This window comes from Mastomys coucha, unplaced genomic scaffold (genome assembly GCF_008632895.1).
Source record: "Mastomys coucha isolate ucsf_1 unplaced genomic scaffold, UCSF_Mcou_1 pScaffold20, whole genome shotgun sequence".
Taxonomy (NCBI): Eukaryota; Metazoa; Chordata; class Mammalia; order Rodentia; family Muridae; genus Mastomys; species Mastomys coucha.
The window spans coordinates 85,461,655-85,483,034 of NW_022196903.1; the positions used below are offsets into that span (position 1 = coordinate 85,461,655).

General features: G+C 50.8%; 1 protein-coding gene across 5 annotated transcripts in view; it reads left to right on the forward strand.

The window, feature by feature from the left end:
- Slc6a6 (solute carrier family 6 member 6) overlaps positions 1 to 21,380 on the forward strand; it is a 76,142-nt gene that overhangs the window by 43,502 nt on the left and 11,260 nt on the right. For all 5 annotated transcript variants that reach the window (XM_031382589.1, XM_031382591.1, XM_031382587.1 and 2 more), the window contains 5 exons: positions 8,348 to 8,480; positions 13,434 to 13,568; positions 14,494 to 14,597; positions 14,725 to 14,849; positions 18,410 to 18,522. In XM_031382589.1, coding sequence (XP_031238449.1) covers positions 8,348 to 8,480; positions 13,434 to 13,568; positions 14,494 to 14,597; positions 14,725 to 14,849; positions 18,410 to 18,522 — 610 coding nt within the window. The remainder of the gene's footprint in view (positions 1 to 8,347; positions 8,481 to 13,433; positions 13,569 to 14,493; positions 14,598 to 14,724; positions 14,850 to 18,409; positions 18,523 to 21,380) is intronic.

The window sequence follows — 21,380 nt, forward strand, 5'->3', positions numbered from 1 at the left end:
TTGATCTGCTCTTGATGTGTCTTGTGGACAGTTCTTTTTTTGGAGTGGGTGGCCTGAAAAGGGAGTGAGCATTGGAAGTGAGTGGCTTGTGTGAACTCATCCCTTAGTCTTCCCCTGTTGGCTTGTCCCAGGTCACTCATGAGCAACAGAGGACAGGTCCCAGCATATAGATAATCTCCTTGTATTAATGGCATTAACTCTCATGAACTTGCATTTCAGGACATCCTAACAGTTCATGGAAGTTGATTAGGAACCCTTGAGTACATCACTGTCCCTGTAAGCATGTGCTCTTAACTCGGGGTGCTCAGTCAGGGCTAGCCTCTCACCCACCTCTGGGAATGACTGGGATAAGGCCTCATGGATAGCCAAGAGCCAGGGGAGAGGAAGGTCCGTCCCAGACTACCACAAGATGAGAATCTGTCTCCTTGGCTTCAAGGAAGTAAACCTAGGGACCATCAGGAGGGAGCAGTGCTGTGATTCCTACAAGGATGGCTCAGCTGTTCTCATCTGCAGGAGGTCTTATTTGGGTGGCCTATGCCATGCCTGGGCCTTTTGTACTACATTCCCAGGCAGGGCTCTGGGCTTTGGGGACTTTGAGTCTCCTGATGTGTGTATTTTCCACTACCAAACAAAGGGAGTGTTAAAAGCATGTTCCCCAACCCTGTTCTCCACCCTTCAGATAGTTGAGTTTTTGAACAAAGGAATGTTGGCATTTCACTCTTTTTCCCCTGAAGGGGCCCAAGGCCACAAGCCCTGGCCTTTCTGTACTGTTCTTGGCATGGCTTGGACACCAGGGCTGCCCCTCCCAGGCCTCTGGCACCTGGCCAGCTTCTGAGGTGTCTACTGAACCTCATTACCTTCTGAGTTTGAACTTGTGTTCTGTCTCTTCTCCGGGCCTCAGTGTCCTTTACCTGGGACGATCACAGTATGTCCTAGCGACCATCCTGCAGCCCTAGCTGGATGAGTTCCTACATGGCCACCCTGAAAAGCTGCTCCTTCACTTCAGGGTGTTGTTCACGTCACGTCGTCATTGTGATTAAACATCCTTTCTGGGGCATTTAGAATCTGTATGTAACTCCTCTCAGATGCCCGAAGGGTCTGGTGATAAGGGAGTCACATTCTTTTCGCCTTTGCCTGGCACCTGTCATTATGACATGAAGGCCTTGGAAGACTTTTGCTCAGTGTTATCCTCAGACATCCCCAGCCTGAGTCCATTCTAGCACCCCTACAGCTCTTGTTCCTCATCGGGAAAACAGAGAGAAAATCACTTTAGGAAAACTCCTTTTTCTGTAGGCTCCTGTGCAGGCTCTTCTGTGGTATCCATGGATATGCTTTGCTCAATGAGTGCTGACCTCTGAACACACTGGCCGGTACCTGGACCTGATTTTGAATTCTAGCAGAGCCTCTAAGAATTTCTTAGCATCAGCCTGGGGTCCACCAAGCAGAGCTACTGAGCAAGCTGAGATGAAGACCTGGGCAGCTTCTTGCTGATCCTGTGTGCAGAGGAGGTCATTGGGCAGGAGCATCAGCAAATCTGTAGGGCTTCCTGCTTCCAAGAACCTGCCCTTGTGTTGGGTTTGAAACAGTGGAAAGGAAGGCGAAGGGGTGGGGGGGAGCAATGAGCTATTTCAATGCCGAGGCTCCTGCTTCTTTTTCTTTTCCTCCTTCCCTTCTTCATCTAATTTATTTTAGGAGGGCTGGAGTAAGCACATCAGGACATGCATGACGGCCAAAGGACAACGAATATCAACTCAGTTCTTTCCTTATACTTTTACATGAGTTCCAGGGACTGACCTCAGGTTGTTAGATATAGACGCAAGTGCTTTTTCCCAATCAGCCCTCTAGCCAGCACCTGAGGTTTCTTAAGTAGTCGAAATAGCAAGGCATTGTGGGAAACTCTCACATTTCATGTGCAGTTCACTGGCCCTCCATCATGTATGCAGGATCCACCCACCCTCCCTGTGCACACCGCACCCCTTAATGGACCCTATATTGCAGGTAAAGGGCACTCGTTGACTTCTTGCTTGCTCTCTGCCTTGTCCTTGAAACTCTTATGCATCCCTGCTAACAAAGCCTCCCCTGTCTTCCCCATGTTGTGATCTTGCCCTGTCAGAGGAAGATTAGGTGCAGCGCTGCTTGCTGCTCGCTGAGCTGGCCCAGGTTCAGTCTTCCCTTATCTCTTTTGCAGATCTTAAGGTCTGGGAGCCCGAGGTAACAGGCTTGGTGGGAGCAGAAGCCCTCCTCCCCCAGTTTCTAATCACTGGATGACTCCGTGAGCCACCCTGCTGCCCCTCCTGTCTGCTGGTTACCAAGGAGGCAGGAAGACCTCAGAGGAGAACTCCCCTCCCCAGAGTGGCTTAAGTGCCGCTTGCTCCCGCACTTCCCAGCCCACTGATGTCAGGGCAGTTGGAATGCCAAGCTTGAGTCCTCTTAGATGCTCTGCGAGCCAGAGTTAGCTCAGCCCCAACACTCGCATCTGCTCTCTGGCATTAAGGAACCTGGATACATTTGGGGTTTAGGGTTCTGGGAAGCCAGCATGGACACAGGTCCATTCTTAGTGAACCTTTGTCTGTGTTCCATTCCTCCTCCCATACCCGTGACACAAGGCAGGCCCCCTGAGCTGAGTCCATGGTCACAGGTCACATGGTGCACTGCCGCCTGTGTGCATGCACATCTGTGTTTCTTCGGTCTCTGGTCAGGCATGGACTCCTTCCTGTACTGGGAGTCTGTATCGCAGACTGACCCTGCCACACTTACTTACCCTGTAGGTAAAGCCAGGAGCCTTCTCAGCTTTAGCAGCTCAGATTCCCATGAGAAGCCAGGAGGCTCCAGAGACTGACATCTTATGTTGACATTAGGGTATGTTTAGTGGCTGCATGGTGGGGTCACAGAGCTTCTGCCCCTATGGCCCCATCCCACACTGGTCCTCACCCCTCTGAGGTCACCTCTGTCTCTAAACCTCATGCTTCCCTCACAGGCCTTAGAGGACAGGCTGGGCCAGGTCTGGCCAAAAGCCCTTCAGCAGGCTGGAGCCAGGCCTTCCTCCGAGGCTCCTGCAGAACCCCCTGGGAGCCCAGCATGGATCATTAGATTCTATTAGAATCAAAGAAATGAGTCATATTTGCAAACAAGCCCTGCTCAGGCAATCTTCCTCTGTAGCTGTCGGAAGGAGGAGGAGGTGCGGGAAGGGCCGTGTGGGGGCCCCATGCTCAGGCGGGCGGCCCTTTTATAATTGTTCCCTCTGCCAGTCTCTAGGGGACTGCTGCAGCCAATAAACGGCTGGCCTGCAGTCAAAAGGAAACGATTTGGCCCACTCTAAGGGTGAATTTACATCTCCAAGTGCTGACTGGACGGCAGCAGGGCAGCCGGCTCCAAACACACGTCCAGGCCAGCCACTCTTTTTCAGTTCCAGTCCCTGGCAAGATGTAGCCCCTTTTTTTTTTTCTTGGAAAAGATCTGCAGCTTACCTCTGGAAGATAGTGAAAAGCCCAAACCTGGGAGTCCTGGTCTGAGGCATGCTGATGTTCCCCCAGGGGACATCAGAAAGAAAGGAATCAGCTCCCGGGCTTGATGACTGCCTAGGGCCAATGGGAGGCTGGCTGAGCCTCAGTTTCCCCAGCTACCAAATGGCTGTAATGAATTCCCTCACCTAGCATCAGGTGAGCTCCTTCATGTGCTAGGTGCTGTGGTTGGGACAGATGCAGGTCCTGTTTACACAGAGCTAGCTTGCTAGTAGACAGACATCTTAACCAGTCAGAAAGTATGATCATAATGGAAAAGCTCTCACTGCAGAAGAAGAGGGCAGGGATGCTGACAGCAGATGCCCTAAGGAGCCATGTCTCAGTGAGAGCCCTGGAAAGAGGCTGTCTGCGAATGGTGGAATTGTACAGCTGAGGAAACCACTACTTCCACAGTTCAGGGACCACACACGACCCCCGAGGAGGAAGTCAGGGGGCAGATGAGGGAGAGAGGTAGGTAGCTGTACACCCAAAGTGTCTGGCATCCTGTGTATGCTGTCCTTGTTAGGTATTCTTCACATTCTTTCGTATAGCTTTGAGTGGAAGGTGACAAGGACCAGGTAGGATGGAGGTGCGAAGATGTGGAGCCAAGGAGGGATGTGAGCCGGCATCGTAGATACTGTGGGGTCCCTCTGACAAGCATGGAGGACAATAGAGGCAGGGAGGCTGGGAAGGAGTTTCTATAGTCGCTTGGGAATGAGGTAGAGCCTGAGCAGGGTGTTGTGGGAGGGTGTAGGAGGCACCCAAGAGTGCCCGCCCCTTGGCAGCGTTCCCTCAGCCACAGCACCATGCAGTTTACTAAGCACTGTGCTCAAAGCGGTGAGAAAGCCCAGGGGATCCATGAGTCCCCTTGGAGGGAGCAATATAGAGAGGACTGGGGGGGGGGTGTCCCTGCTGGGACTCAGGTGACCGGCTACTCTCCAGCTCAGCCCTGCCTGGGGCTTTGTCAGAACCTGACAGGACATTTTGTGGCCCTGGTATGCTATGTGAAGCCTGAGGACAGATCTGTATTATTTCAGTATTGTATAATTTTAGGGAGAGGCAAGAAGATTAACCATTTAAGGCCATTCTGGACTACGTGAGACCCTGTCTCAAAAAAACAAAAAACAAAAAAACCTACCACCAATATCAAACCTTTTCAATATGTCTATAAAGATGTGTCACAAACACAGCAAAAGAACTGTATTTATTGCTGAGTTCCTGTCCCCAGGTGATGCTCACTTGCTGGTATATATTCAGTTTCTATCACAATGCCCATCCTGTGCAGGTGTCCCTTGCTCTGCTGGCTCACTTTGTTCCCCAGGGTGTTATACTGCCTTATCAGCACATCAAGAACTTGACACTGGTCTGTTGGCGGTGTGGCATTCCAGTGTGCCTACCCCAAAACTTACTATACCCTACAGAGGGGGCACTTTGGTGCGCACTTTGTCTATAAGCTTCCATGCTGGAAGAATAGTAGGAGATGGTCTTGGAAATGGAGTTACTGAGTCAGGGAAATCTACCTTAAAATGTCACTTGATGTCATCATGAGACCTATAGGGACTGTCCCCAGCAGCAGAGGAACAAAGGATGCATATGCTTGTCTTAGCTGTTCAGAGCTACTCTGCTTGTTGGTGCCTTGCAGCAATGGGCACTGTTGGGCAGCTGGCTTGCCTAGCAGGGTGGTGAGAATGGATGGTAAGGCAGTTGTGTCCTGGGTGGAGCTATCAGAACCAGGAAGATCTGGCTTTGGAGTTTTGAGCTTCTTGTAGGATTGCCCCAAAGAACAGAGACATGGTTTCTTGGCCAAACATCAGCTGAGTAAATGGCTGTCAACATGTGGTCCATGGAGTGGTTAGAGCCAGTGGAAGAAAGGCAGACTTCAGCAAGTCACCTGCAGTGTCAGTGGTGGAGGGCACAGCTGTGGAGGGCAGGTCAGGGAGAGGGATGTGTTCGAAGGTGTGGAATAGGGCTACAGTCTTCTCCCCTGATGTGGCCCATTTACAGGAGTGCGGGCTGTTTCTCCCCGTGCTTTGAGCTTTTGTGGCTGGCACCCAAGTGCTGAACGTTAAATGGGAAGGGCTTTTTGTTCTGTGGTGGTGCCAGGTCTCAGCTTGGCAGGGGCCCAACTGGACGTGATTGACCATTAGCCTGCTTTGTGAAGGTACTCCATGATGCTGCCCCAGGCACCAGATGATCCCAGCTTTTATAGTGGAGACTGGAGGCCCCTGTCTTATTTAAAATTGTATTTAATTATATTTTATGTCTACAGGTGTTTTGCCTGTGTGTGTGTGTGTGTATGAGAGAGAGGGGGAGGCAGGAGTAGGAGGGAGAGGGAGAGGGAGAGAGGGGGGAGAGAGAGAGAGAGGAGAGAGAGAGAGAGAGAGAGAGAGAGAGAGAGAGAGAGAGAGAGAGAGAGAGCCACTTGTTTGTCTGATGCCCCTAGAATCCAGAAGAGGGTACCATATCTCTTGGAACTGGAACTGCACATGATTGTGAATGCCATGTGGCTGCTAGGAATCAAACCCAGATCCTCTGGAAGAGCAGACAGTGTTCTTAACCTTTGAGCTAGACCCCAGCTCTGGGAGGTCCTTTAAACGCAGGTGCTATTTTCTTTTAAAAATCAGACCATGTTGTGACACACAGTTGAGAGAGCTGTGGCTTTGGAATCAGGCAGGCCTGGAGTTTTGGTGGCCTTTCGATATGGGCGAGTGGACCCTCCAAGCCTTGGTTTTCCCATCTGTGAAACGGGGTTAGTGAGCTCTAGCCCTTGGAATGAATAAGATGGCACACAGTCAAGCTCTGCAGGCTTCTGTTTCTGGTATGAGGTTCACACACCATTCTAGCTACATGGTGAGGGGCACTGATGTCACTGTAATGTCACAGGATAAAGATGGAAGAAAGTTGCCTCTCCCTTAGGCTTGGTGCTACGTCATCCATCCATCCAGGAGTGTGAGGGTTGGTTCTCCTGGGGGGGGGGAGGTTCATTCACTCAGTGGGTTTTTTTGTTGTTTGTTTTGTTTTGTTTTGTTTTTGTTTGTTTGTTTTTCGAGACAGGGTTTCTCTGAGTAGCCCTTGGCTGTCCTGGAACTCACTCTGTAGACCAGGCTGGCCTCGAACTCAGAAATCTGTCTGCTTCTGCCTCCCAAGTGCTGAGATTAAAGGCGTGTGCCACCACCACCCAGCGGGTGTTTGTTGAATCCCGCTGTGTTCCAGGTGTCATCCTAGGTCCCGAGAACAACTGTAGGCCACATGTGTCTCTTGAAGGCCTTTTGAGAGGGATCCTTGGATTTATTCAATATTCCATGTTGAGGCTGCTTTGCCTCAGAGAGCAGCCTTGCAGTCTTTACTCCTGCAGAGGGCGGCCTGGGACCCAGAGCTAGATGGAAAGAGTCTTTGTCTGGGACTCCTAGAGTGTGGAGGGAGACCCTGTGTCCTCTCAGCTGTGGGTAGCATGTAACCTGGAGGCCAGAGTCCAGGGAAGAGGTCTCATGCTCAGCAGGGGCACTGTGAGACACTGGGTACCTGGGTGGTAGGTTTCACAGCCATTTTGGCTGTAAGTACCCCAAGCTGCTTCCTATGGCTCCTTCCTTACAGCAAGGGCCCCAGGAAAAGGGAGTGTGTGAAAACAGCTGAGACTAGCAAAGATGGCCAGAGGTCAGCACTTAAGTCCAGTTTCTGACTCCACAGACTCGGCTGTGTGGCCCTGAGCAGGGTTAGAGGCCTCTTGTACTAAAAGCCACGGACCTGCCTCTTCTTGAGAGCAGGGTTTTGCTTAAGCATCTGCTGTATACCAGTAGCTTCTCTCTGTGTACTAACATCCTGCAGGATGTGATCAGGTGTATCAGGGGCCAGCCACCTCTAGACCTTGGTAGGGTATCAGACCTTTTCCTGCAGTATTTTCCTCATAAGCCACTGCAGCAAGATGGGTACCCTGCCCCCATATAGGACCCACTTTGCCTTTCTGAGGGTTATATCTTGGGAAACATTTAGATAATATGCAGGGTAATTTTGTTGATGATGATGATTTGGTCTGTTCTTTTGAGAAAAGGATCTGACAGTGTAGCCCCGTGTGACCTGGAACTCATAATCCTCCTGCCTCAGCTTGAGATGCAGGTTCATACCACCATTCCCAGCTAACAATCAGAGTTATATCAAGGAAGCTAGCACAGAGGGTTCTGGGAAGGGAGCCATGCCCACTTTACATACTGAGAGAGGCCTGGGTTGGTTAGGTAACTTGCGCAGGGGTTGGCAGTTGGAGAGAGGCTGAGACTTGAACCTACTGTTTGCCCCACAGTCAAAACTGAAGGTTGCAGTCACAACCATGGGTCATGCAGATGACCAGTCCTCATTTTAAAATGTGTGTGTGTGTGTGTGTGTGTGTGTGTGTTCAGAGAACAACTTGAAAGAGCCAGTCCTTTACTTCCACCATGCAGATCCCACACATGCAGGCCAGTTTCAGCAGCCTTGGCAGCACATACCTTTTTTTCTCAGCTAACTAAATGAGTCTCCATTTTACAGATGAGGAAACAGAGGCTTGGGGATTTGACTAACTCATGGCCAGGCAGGATTGAGCCTGAGATCACCTATTAAGGATTCTTTTTTTTTTTTTTTTTGAGACAAAGTCACACTCTGTAGCCCAGGCTGGCCTGGAATACACTGCGTAGCCCAGGCATGCCTCAAATTCGAGGCAGTCCTGCCTGCCTTAACCTCTCCAGTGTTGGAATGAAAGTGAGCATTTTGTATTTCACTCTGTCATGGTGCCAGAAACAGAACCCAGGGTTCGGCCCATGCTGGCTTAGCTGCCAAGTGGCCCCCAACCCCTGACCTCTTGTTCTCTTTCCCTAAAGGCGCAACGTGCTCAGCCTGTCCTCCGGAATCGACGACCCGGGCAGTTTGAAATGGGACCTCGCGCTCTGCCTCCTCTTAGTTTGGCTCGTCTGTTTTTTCTGCATCTGGAAAGGTGTTCGATCCACAGGCAAGGTGAGTGGACTCCTGTTCCCCTGCCTCAGGGACAGTCCCACTGTGGCCAGCTTTCTCTTGAAGGCTCAGTTACCTTTCATTGAGTACTACCCTAGAAGGAGGCAACATGTCAGGACCCAGGAGTGCTCTGACGAGACACACACAGCCCCGTGTGCCGTTGTCTCTCACTGGGTAAGGACCCTGAGTGACCTCCCACTGGTCAGGAGCTTAGTGACCTCATGACTGGCAGTCAGCCATGTGTCCCCACTGAGCTTCTATCACCAGCCACTGTCCTGTTTCCTGATGTGCCATACTGTTGGTGTGGTAAGCAAAACTGGCCGAGCCAGAGGCCAGCAGCAGCCCAACTACTGGCTTTGATTATCAGCCCTCAGTGTGGACTCTAACTTTGCAAAGTAATCTGGCAGCACCCGGAGTTTAGAAGAGATGCTGAAGCAGGGCCACCCAGCTGCCCTGTATCACTGTCCCTGTACAGTGTGAAGGGAAACCAGCCTGGCCTGGACCATTCCCTGCTAACATCCTCCATAGGACAAACAGAAAGAGGCAATGTGGCCAGGCAGAGGTGATGCATGCCTTTAGTCCCAGCACTTGGGAAGCAGAGGCAGGTGGATTTCTGAGTTCGAGTCCAACCTGGTCTACAGAGTGAGTTCCAGGACAGCCAGGGCTACACAGAGAAACCCTGTATCTGTGAGGTGATGTGATGTTGTCTATTCTCTTAGGGAGCCTGCCCACTGTGCTTCCTACTGCCCTACAGTCCTGAAAGTGTGCATATTATTCTCCTTGAAACACTGAGGAAGCTGAGGCTCATAAGAGGTCAGGCAGCTTGTTTGAGAGCAGCCTGCCCCCTGAGCTGCCCTCCTCGGCTGTTGAACAGTGAACCTGAGGGTTGAGATGAGGCATATCAAGACTCAGGTCTGCAGACCAATAGGCTTGCCCTTCACTCTTGAGGAAGTAACAATACCTCTGCCCTCCGCCTCATTTCCCACATAAAGCTCATCTGTCTGGGGAACTCGAGTGCTAATCACGCTAGAGAGAGTCAGTCCTGCTCATTTGTGATGTCCTTTGAGCCTTTTGTGTGTGAGTCCTGTTGTAGAAACGGAGTGAAGGGATCTACAATGTTCAACGTGTGTCGCTGGCTGGGAAGAGCTAGGCTGCAGAAAGATAAGCTTGGGTCCCGTGTGCCATTTGTAGGGTGGCTGAGCAAAGGTGAATGTGGATGACAAGCCAACTGGAGGAGAAAGTAGAGAGTTGAGTATCCGAAGGGGGTTGCAGGCAGAGGCAATGGTCAGTGTCAAGGCCCTGGAATGCATCTGGCCGGGATGTAGGGAAGCCCTTCACTTCAACTTACTAAGTTGATGTCCACAAGACACAGGCAGCCATGTTTGAGACACAGCAAACTACAAAGGGGACAGAGCCAAGGCCAAATAGGGGGTGCCAGGGTGTAGCTGTGGCTACTGTGAAAACATGACTGGCCAGAGGCACCCCAGCTTACCCTGAGCTATATTCTGCTTGTGGGGCACGTGTGGTTCCCAGAACAATAGCGGCCCTGATGGGTCAGAGAAGCCAAGACAAACAGCTCTGTGGACTTCCTCCAGCTCAGGACTGAGAGGTCTTCAGAGGCCGTCCGCCTGCCCGGCTACCCCATCCAGAGGCCCACCGGCTGGCTGGCTGGCTTCAGCTTCCAACCCTGGCTCCACACCAGACTCCCAGCCCTGGGGGCTGAGCCTTCCTTCATCCTAGCCAAGTTTGTTTCCGTGGCTAACTTAGTCCAGCAGACAGGAGAGTGATGGATGGAGGACCCAAGTTCAGGTGCTTGGCTTTTCTTTCTTCCCTGGCCTTCCAACTCTCCGAGCTGAAACAGGTCCCAGAACGAATGCCATTTTCGCTTATTCAACAAGCCAGGTGACTGGAATCTTCACGTGGCACCTCCTTGCTGGTGACAGCTCATTTAATCCTCCTGAAGTTCTCTGATCCTGTACAATTAAAACTGTGGTTCAGAGAGCTTAACTAACTTTCCCAATGCAACACAGCTTGTCGGTGGCCGAACTGGGATTTGAACTCAGTCAATACACTTTGCTACCTCTCGGTCTCATCCTTGGGCTGGCTGGCAGGTGCAGGGAGGCAAAACCCTGGCATGTCCTCCTTGCTCTTACAAGGAGACAGACTACCAGCACTCACCCTGGAAGAGCCTGGACGTGTGTGGCCGGGTCTGTGGTCACACTCCAGGACAACCTGTTTTGTCAGAAACAAAGCAGAATGGGGCATACAGGGTTAGTTCTGAGTTTGGACTCAGCTCTGCCCATTATAAATGGAATGGCTTTACAAATCCCTCTTACCGGCTCTGCCTCAGTTTCCCCTGGTGTAAAGTGAGTGATTGAATAACCTTGCTGGCCAGGCCATCTGCTCCCAAGCAAAGCTGAGTAGCAGGAGACTGGACGCTAGCTCCCTCTTGTAACCCACCTCCAGAGGACTGGGGATGAGGTGACCCTTAAGCTTCCATTTTCCACAAGGCCTCTGGCCCTGTTATGAAGGATCAGCAACAGGAGTGGAAAAATACCACGTCCCATAGCAAGGCCTACTGGGCCACTGTCAGGGGCCCAAGGTGGCGCCCGGCACCAGCCTCTCCCTAGAGGATCCCGAGGGACCGCCACGGAAAAGTTGAGAGAATGGCTCTCGGGCTCATCCAAGGAGTACCAAAGGCTACAAAACAAGGGTAGCTTTTTCTAGAGAAACGGCTGGGGCAGTGTGATAGGGGTGGCAGCAACAGTAACACTACCAAAGATAGGGGAGCCCCAAAAGTACTTGGCCTAGATCAGATCCCACCTCTGACACCTCCTTCTAACTGGGAACTCCAGGCAGGTGACATGGCTGGTATGGCCTGTTTGCTCACAAGGGAAGGGACACATTGTAATGGCTCATCCAGGTAAGGTGTGTATTAAATAAGTTCATAGCACCATGCTGAGCACATAGTAGGCTTATTAAATAGGTAAGCCAGGAAGACCTCCCCAGGCCCATGAGCCCACCAGTGCTTCTGGCCACAATCCCTTACTTTGAAGTGTTTGTAGCCCTCTGGGGAACCCCGAGTCGCTCCTGTCTGTGGCCATTGTTTACCAGCCTGGGTGTGGCTTTGCAGGGCCTCCGAGAGGGGACCTGGCCAGGGGTGCCTGCCTGTCCACAGGAAGGGAGGGGACAGAAGGATTTTCTTTCTTTTATACTTTTAGTGGCTTCCTGATTGGCCTTTGTCCCAGGTGCCTGTCAATCCATCACGGAAAAAGAAGCAAAGGTGACTAGGGATATGGAGGCCTAGAGGAAAAAAGACATCCATGGGAGGGGTGGTAGGCAGGAGAAGGCCCTCTCTTATCCTTGCCACCACCGTCTGGGCTGTTAAGTGTTTCCAAACACTCCCTGAAGACCTTGGTAGAGGGTGAGGTCAGAGTTCCCCCTTGAAGCAGCAGCCACAGTTGTCACCTAGGAGGGTAGGACAGATGAGCAATGAACTCCAGGTGACCTTCTGGGCCAGCCTGTCTCCTTATCGTAGCCTCAGAGCTGGGAACCTAAGCCTATCCAGTTCACGTCTCTCACCTAAAAGTGGGGACACCTAGTCTACAGAAAGAAGGGTAGTGATACTAGCTGTTAGGCACTATACTTGAGTTCCTCTCCAAGGGGCTTTACCTAGAAAGTACGGGCCTCCCTCAGGCCTTCTACCCACTGTAAAGGCCAACTGCCCTGCAGTGGTGTGGCCAAACCGCTTGCTCCTAGGACCAGGCGGAGGGCATTGTTACCCATCTCTTCCTTATCCTAACTAACCCTGGCCTGCTGTAACACACAGTGTGGCCCCGTGGGTCTCTTATAAGTCTGGGAAAGTGCTGGGCCTTTTCCCAGTCTGCGCATGACCATAGGGAAGTTCCTGCCCCATCCCCACCCCAAGTCATTGTCAAACAGGCTGTGTGTCTTGGCAGTCATTTGCTGTGGTCTGACTGTGCAAATCCTCACCCATGCCATGACACTTGTATATGAGAAGAAACTCAAACCAACATGGCCTGCATCTCTCGGCAAGAAAAGGCTCAGAGTTAGAGCTGACCCCTTGTCTTACTATGTACCCCCAGGCAGGTCTTGAACACATCTGCCTCAGCCTCTGGGGTGCTGGGATTACAGATGTACACCCATACCTGCTTCTGTCTTCTTCTTTTTTTTAATATGTGTGGGTATTTTGCCTAAATATATGTGTGTACCTGGTGTCGGAGATGACCAGAAGAGGGTGTCAGATCCTTTGCAACTGGAATTTCAAATGGTTCTGAGCTGCCACGTATCCACGGCAATCAATCTTGGGTCCTCTGCAAAATACAGCCTGTCCTCTCAGCCACTATGACCTCTCCAGCCGTTCCTTTACCTCCATGTTGTACTGACAGTTGTCATGCCAGCCAATATGATACATGCGGAGCACCATGTGACAGCCCATGTGACCACGGCTGAGCTGTTGCCTAAATCCCTGATGGTTGATTCAGTTTTTATGTTGTCTGTATTTTTTTCCTCTGAGTGCATCATCTCTTCAAAGAGTGGATTCATTTTCCATCTTGAGGGTGTCAGATCCTATGCAACTGGAATTTCAAATGGTTCTGAGCTGCCATGTATCCATGGCAATCAATCTATCAATCTTGGGTCCTCTGCAAAAAACAGCCAGTTTTTAAAAAAATTCCGAACCTGAATGAGCTATGTAAATTATCCACAGGAATATTTTTTTTAATCTATAAGATAGACCCTTATGTCATATTTAGGTAAGGTGGCAGAGGCTCAGGGGTCAAGCAACACCCTGGAGATTGAACAACAGGTGAGACCAGTGTGTCTCTAGGGTCCTTGCTGCACCCAGGACAACCTCTTGCCTCTGAGGAAAGAGGACTGCCTGCCCTTTACTGCAGCAGGGATACTCACAAGCCTACCTGACTTCTCATCCAATAGGTTGTCTACTTCACCGCTACTTTCCCATTCGCTATGCTTCTGGTGCTGCTGGTCCGTGGACTGACCCTGCCAGGTGCCGGCGAAGGCATCAAATTCTACCTGTACCCTGACATCAGCCGCCTTGAGGACCCTCAGGTATAGCAGGGTGGGGTCCAGTGGCATGCAGGGTGCTGGTGGCAGTGTTTCCTCTGGCTCTTCGATGCCCGTGTGTAGCCAAGCATCACTGCCTGGCACTTCTCTACTAGGCCAGTAGTGGCTTCAAGTCCTTCTGAGCTACAGAGCCTGCCTCAGGCAAGCGCTCCTTGCTAAGGCAAGGAAGGACTCCTGTTCCAGCCACGTCAGGACCAGAGACTAAATGTTTAGAATGCCATTCTCAGATAGGATCAATGGTGCTCTGAAGGTTAAGCAGGTCATATTGTAAGTCCCCCCATCTCAGCACATGGCTGAGGAGTGTCAGAGTTGGTGAGCCCCTTGGAGGCTTTTGTGTGTCCTTTGAGACCTTTGTCCCAGGCTTCCAAGCCCCTGGGAAGCACCTGAAAATTGGGGCAGAGCAGGGTTGGTGGCCAGCCTGAGCTGGGTGCTGGGAAGGTAGGCTTGCCGTCTCCCAGAGCTACAAGCCATAGTGCCTGGAGAAGCAAAGAATGTCTTATGTTAAAGCTGTCAGAGCAGCCTTGGTGTGCTTGATGCGGACCAACTTAGGAATAGATTCAGAGAAAAGACCATTCTTTACTGAGTGTGGAAAGTTGTTCAGAGGGGCAGGGTAGGCTAGGGGGCCCATTCTACAGGTATGAAAAGCAAGGTTTCAGGAGTGGTACTGGTCACTCTAGCATTAGAGGCCTTAACTGATGCAGGTAGATGAGGGTCTTCCTCCAGGGTTCTAGATCTGCCCTTTGGGGTTCTAGATCTGCCCTCTGGGGTTCTAGATCTGCCTCCTGGGGTTCCTTGCAACTCATCAATACTGGATCCGTGTAGACATTGTCATGGCTGGTCAAAAGTCCTCACGTTGCTAGACCCCTCTGCTCACCCCAGGCAACCACCCTAACGCTCCTCCCCTCTTCAGGTGTGGATCGACGCTGGAACTCAGATATTCTTTTCCTACGCTATCTGCCTGGGGGCCATGACCTCACTGGGAAGCTATAACAAGTACAAGTATAACTCGTACAGGCAAGTGTCGCGCTGGCGGGCCCGATGGACGTTAGAAATGATGATTAAAGAAAAAAAAAAAGAGAAGTAGGGAGCCTGGCTTCCTTGTGTTGTGATTAACTTACCCCCTGACGTGTGTGTAACTTAGGGACTGTATGCTGCTGGGATGCCTGAACAGTGGTACCAGTTTTGTGTCTGGCTTCGCAATTTTTTCCATCCTGGGCTTCATGGCACAAGAGCAAGGGGTGGACATTGCTGATGTGGCTGAGTCAGGTACGGTGGTGTCGGTGGCAGTGGTGGTGGGCACTGCCACCTAGTGTGTAAGATGAGTACTGCAGGCATGGAGCCAGACCCCAGGGGGATGGAGGGAGCCTGGCTTTTACAATAGACATCCCCTCTCCCCCCCAAGATGTGCTCCCATACCTGAGTACAAAGGCTACATTTAAAGGTCCTCAGTGCATTCTGTCCCACTGAAGGTGGGAGGAGCAAGGGCGGTTGAGATGGGACTTGGTGGCTGTTTTAGTTGTGTTCTTCCAGCCCCCAACACTTCCCCAGCAACCGCTGGCTTTAGCCATGGAAGTTGCTTTTCTAATTAAGGCCCAGGTCAGCGACAGCTAGCACACCATCACCAGCGCTGCTGACATCTCAGCCTTGGTCTCTGTGGTTTGCATTTGGCTCCTGGCGAGCTCCAATGCCAAGCCCATCCACTCTTTAGTCCCTTCCTATGTATGTTTACCAAACCTCACCCCTCCCAGCCTCCACCACAGTCACCAGGAGCGAGAGGGCAGGGGAGTAACATCACTCAGAGGCCATGACAGAGCCGATCTGGGAGTAGGATATGAGTCCACCATTGCCTTTGGCAAGTTGGGGGCCTGTTGGTCCCATGTTGCTACTCAAGATGCCAACATTCACAGAATGGATGGTCAATCTTAGGGTCATGGGCTCTGCACAGAGTGGGGTGTTCTTCCTTAGCAACATGGGATCCAGAACTCCAGCAAGGAAGGTTCTGGAACATTGACTTGACTCCTCATAACAGTATTTTAGGGGTCTGGGCTGAGTAGCCCTGTAGTGGATGGAGTTCTGGGGTGGATATCCCCAGGGGCCACCTCCCCATCTCATTCTCTTGGAAGGTGGTGGTGTTATCTAACCTCATTACTCACAGCCCCTCTGGGGCTTCTAGAGGCTGCCAAGGGCCCTGGGCCGGGTGTGTTCCTTCAGGCCACAGGGGTGGGGTGAGATAGGGCAGATTGTCCTTCATTATTCTAGGTGTTTTTGCAGACCAGGGCGGGCATCCTAAGTCCCTGCTGGTCTCTTCCCTTGATCTCCTTATGTTTGAAATTTAAGGTCATGTCCCAGTTCTCTGCTCGTGAGCTTTGGTATTAGAAGGTCAGAGGGTCCCCTGACACTATGTGTCTAGACTATCTAGGTATTCATGTCTCAGATGAGATCAAGAGCCTTGTTTATTTGGGTTGGGGCAGGCTAGGCTCATAGATGAGTATCTGCATGCTGAGTCTCCACCCACTACATTGTCTGGAGAGCCATCCAATGTGGCCATTTCACTGGATCGTCTAACCTCAGGGACCTCAGGGACTGTTCATCCTCTGTCTGCTGCTGGGCCATAACGCAGACCCTCCTCCAGTGTGAACACTACCACTGTGCATACATATCTATTTCGCTGTGTCACAATTGGACACTCAGAAGAACTATTTGCACATCCTCAGAAGCTCAAAAGGCAGGGAAGGGCCCGAGGGCACAGGACTTCCATCACAGCCTCACGTGTTGGAAGTTGTTTAGCAAGGGGCCCAGCACCTCTTCCAGCCCCTCTGCCAAGGACGCTGCCCCCACGTACACATGCAAAGTAATTCCAAGCCTGTAACTGGGTTCCACCAAAAACACAGAGAAAACTCATTATGGGAGAAAGACAGGGTCCACCAAAGAGATCTCTGTGCACACTGGGTATTTTCATGCCATGCATGTAGTCAGTGGGTTTTTTTTTTTCTTTCGTCCACTTCAAAGACCTCGTCCATGCTCCTTCCCCACAGTGATGTATGAGCAGCTGGCACAACAAGAGGAACAGTGACTCTAAAGTTTTTTTGGCAAACACCATTACAAAGAAAAGTGCATTTGAACGAGGGTATGGCATAGCCAAGGGAAGCCCGGCAGGACATGGCGTGACATGCTGAAGGGGCATCACAGTGGCCTAAGTATTCTCGGCTTCTATCCTCCCAAGTTCACTGTGGTTTGGAGAAGGGTGCTTGGCCCCTCTCCTGAGGCTGGTTTTCAAAAAAACCTAAAGTGAAAGACAGAAAAAAAGTGAATTTGATTCTGTTCACAGTGCCTGGCGCGGAGTTTGGGGGTACACCACATTTTACATCTGTCTTGTAGTTGGCTAGTCCCGATTGCTCATTCTTGGGGTGGGCAAGGCAGGTCTAGAGCTTTGAACTTTAGGGGGAGCCATATGCTTTTGGCTCTAACTTGAGTCCAAGTGTGTTTCATGACATCTCTGGTGGGAGGTGTGTGTTCTGAGCCCCCTCCTCTCAATCTTGTGCATTCCAATCAGCTTCCAGCTTGGTCAGCAGCCGCACACCCCTCCCCCCTCACAGAATCTTCTAGTATCGCCTTCTAGCAACTACTCAGTGGCTGCCCATGTCATTGTTTCAGTAGGGTTTCTCATTTCTCAGGCTGAGCAGACCTCTTAGTAAGGGGTTGTTGATGCTTTACTGAGTGAATTTTTTTTTTTTTTTCAGAATTGGTTTGTTTTTGTGGATTCTTTTTTTTCCTCCCTCTCTTCCTAAGCCATTCATTGTTCTGATGATTGCTTGATGTTTGCTTTAAAGTGTAAAACATCTCCAGCAGTCTAGCCCCAATTTCTTCTTGATTGGGTTGTTTTGTTTCTAGTAGTTGATTTTACTTTAGTTTGTCAGGCCTCAAGTGGGCCTAGCACCAGCTAGCTAATCCCAGGCAGGCAGGAGTCTGTTTGTAGGGGGTGTTTGCAAGCAGGAGATGTTTGTGTTCAAATAACCCTGTGAGAGGCACTCAGAGTGGGCAGAGCTCTTGTCCCCTTTGCCTCTGAGTCTGGCCAGAGCCCTTTGCTGGGCAGTGGTATCCACTTCTGAGAACCTGAACATAAGGACCCTGGGGCTACCTGACCCTCATATTTCAGTTAGGGGAAACTGATGCCCCCAAAACATATAGAGGAAGTGGTGGCTGAGGACTGAGATGTGACTAGTCTCCTGGGCCTAGGTACCTCCCTTCAGTGCCAGGCCTGACTACACTGGTTTTGCCTTGCCTTGTGTGAACTTGGGTACCTGTAAGGGACAGAGGCCCTATAGGCATGTCCTTGAAGAGCCATTTGCCCTCCTGGGCATCTAAATTCTTTTTTTTTTTTCTTTCCATTCTAACAGTGTTTTAGCCATTAACTCACAAACAGAAACTGTTCTTTGCAAAGGAGGGTTTTAATGAATCAGATAACCACAACTTTCCTTCCAGCCAATGTCAGTGTGCCGCTTTGGTGTGCGAGGGGAGGGCGCTCCTTTCCCCAAATCTCTGGCTGCCTGAAACCCAGACTCAGCCCCACTCCCAGCCCCTAGGATCCCGTGTCTATACGGGTTTAGACTCACTTGAAAGGAGGCCGTGTGCTGGATAGGAGACAGACGCTCACATGGGGCCCCTCCCGAGCCCCACTGGTCTCTTTCTCTGGCTCCTCCTGCATTTTGGGCTTAGGCGACCCCTCTCCCTACTCAGATGTGAGTGTTCTGTGAGGCCCAGGGTTTCGCTAGCGTGGTGCTGATGTGTGTTCTCCTGTGTCCCCCTTCCCCGTTTCTCTCCCTCAGGTCCTGGCTTGGCCTTCATTGCCTACCCAAAAGCTGTAACCATGATGCCACTGCCCACATTTTGGTCCATCCTGTTTTTTATTATGCTCCTCTTGCTTGGACTGGACAGCCAGGTAAGCGTATGTGGGGCTATGATGCTCATGTGGGCAGCCTCACTGTGAGAAACCATCCTTTTCGAAGCCGAGGCATATTCAGACCCTTCACCCTCAAGCTCCCACTTCAGAGGCTTCTACCTGGTTCCTCCAGAGCCTTGGGTTGAAAAAAGCCTCAGCCCAGCATTGGGAGGAGAGCCTCCACCCTAATGCTCAAGGCTGTTACCCCGAGCAATGAGATGAGAGTGACTGGGGATGTGGTTAAGGTCGAACTATAAATAAGAAATGGGACCCAGAGGTATAGATGCCAGAGTATGTGTCAATCATTGCCTGGGCCACCACAGTCCCAAGTATGTCCAGAAAAGATGAACCACATTTGGCAGAGTGCTTTTGGTTCAGGCCAGCTTGTTCCCCCTTCCTCTGATTGCTATAACATCTGCCCAGTCTGTACTTCCATTTTATTTCTTGAGTGGAAGCCAAGGTTTCACATGTAACAAGCATGCATTTTACCCTGAGCCATGCCCCAGACCCCTGCTAGAGTTCCATAAGAGGCAGTTCACTACCAGGGAGTGTTGGTGACAGCCAGCCTGCATCTAGCTCAGGAGAGGTAACATCATTATGTGTGACACTGGCCACATCCATCTCTCTTTACTCTGAGCCTCAGTTTCCTCATCCTGGCTAATGGGTACAGTTTGTGAAGCACGAGGCTCAGTGCCAGGTATAGAGAATGCAGGCGCCTGTGAGATTCATGGGGGCTTGGGTATCCCTCTTTTTGTGGGGTATTTTTGGAACTCCAGGAGGAAGACTATGGTGTGTGCGGGGCAGGTGGTCATGGGCTCAGGCTAGTTAGAGAGACTGGAAAGGCAGGAGAGACTCCTGTGTGGTGTGAGTTTTGAGTCCAACTACTTCAGGAAAAGTTCATCAAATTGAAGTAGGCTGTGAGATCAAGTCTGGAGACTCCAAGACTCCTCATCACCCTTCCCAAGGGCATGGCCTCCAACGGCCCTGACAGCATGGGTCCCTGGGAACTCAGAACCAGTGGAGGTGAATGGGTCCAGAGAGGGGAGGCAGCTAGCAAGGTCAGGAATACAGTGCAAGACTTGGCAGCCAAGGGAGTCAGATAAACAGAGAAGACAGCGAAAACTTCTCCAAAAACAGAAAAACAGATCTTTGTGGAGTTGGCGATGGGCAGACACTGTTGTAAACAAGCAAGGTTCTGTTAATGATTCTTGCTCTGAGAGCTAGCTTGGCCCTGGGAACAGACCCCATGCAGGGCCTTTTAGTGGCTTTTAGAACATCTTCCAGGCTCAGAGGGGAAGAAGAAAACAAAAACACAAGTTAATAAGTGGCTAAGCGTGACATCCGCCAGGGCTCCTCCAAACAGTGCTTGCAGGCTCTCAAGTGGCTGGGAGTGGGGGGACCTGGGCTCAGTGCAGGATATGTGACTCCCAGCTGAGCCGTAGGCTGAGTGGAGAATCTTGGGAGGCTGTGAAAGCTTGCCTTGGGATGTTCCTCTTTACTCTTCTTTATACATTGGGGCTCTTTTAAGGATTGGTATTTAAATGGCCTGATGGTATCACTCAAGTACAAGTGGACAAGGAAATAGGAGACAGCTGGTGTCCAGTCATGGTTCTCAGAACCTAGAGAAATAGAGCTTTGGAGAAGCCAGCCCCATAATGGGGTGCAGAGAGAGAGAGTCCCACTGTGCAAGATGCCACCATATGCCTGATGCTGCGTGGCCATTTTTCCCCCATGTGCAGCTCCATTTTGGCATTGATCTCCAAGCCCCATATCAACAGTTTCCTTTACTTGTAATTCTGGACATGGGATCCAGGGTTTTGCCCAAGATAGACACATGCTTTTCTTCAGACCGCTGCATCCAGATGTTTATACATTAGCTCCTGTCCCTGCCATTCTCTGCCTCAGTGTCACTGGTACCCTTTCTGCAGCCAGAGAAACTGCTTCAGGTCTGGTTCATAGCCTTTCATCTTAACTCATTTTGTAGTTTAGCACTGGAGCTGTCGGTTAGCCACAACTCAGTTGCTCTTCAGGTTCAAATCCCTTTTGGGCACACCAGTCAGAGGTCTACCCCTCTCAGAGCTCTGCTTAAGAACCTCTTGGTCACCTTGCCCCTGAATTCTGGCCTCAGAGTACTGGACCTCTGGGCACACAAAAGGTATTTTCTCTCTGTCCCGTAGGGCGCATGAAAGGGATCTTCTCTCTGACTATGTCCGTTCTTGTATACTCCCACCATCTCCCAAAGACCTCCATAGCTGGATCTTTCTCTCAGGAATGCCAGGGGAACTTCTGCCCCCAAACCTTTTTGTCTTTTTATTTCAAGATGACATTTCGTGTAGACCAGGCTGGCCTCAAATCTAATCAGGTCTGACTCTGAAAATGTCCTAGCCTTCTGCCTCTACCTCCTGATTGCTGGGACTGCAGGTGTGTAGCGCTGTGTCTGGTTATGCAGTGCTGTGGAACAAACCCAGGGCCTTTGCCTGCTAGGCGAGCACATGCCCAGCCTCTAGCATTTTAATTTTTCAATGACTCAGAGCAGTCTAGGTAAGGCTCCTCTAATTTAAGTAGCCCTCAAACCTCCAAATACTGTCAAGACCTTGTTACAGAATTGTGTATTTGTGCCTAAAGACTGATACCTAAGAATGCTGTTGCCAGTATCATTGGTTAGGAGAAAGGTAATGTGTCCAGAGGGTGCAGTTTTATGCTGCTGTTAAAAGGCAAGATAGATCTTTGTGTAGGGACATAGCACAGTTTCCAAGATAAATCATTAGGTACAAGATTGAAAAGATGTAGAAAGACTGATAATCATCCTAGAGCATGATTTGCCTGTGTGTGTGTTCCAGAATTTTCTTTATGTCTGG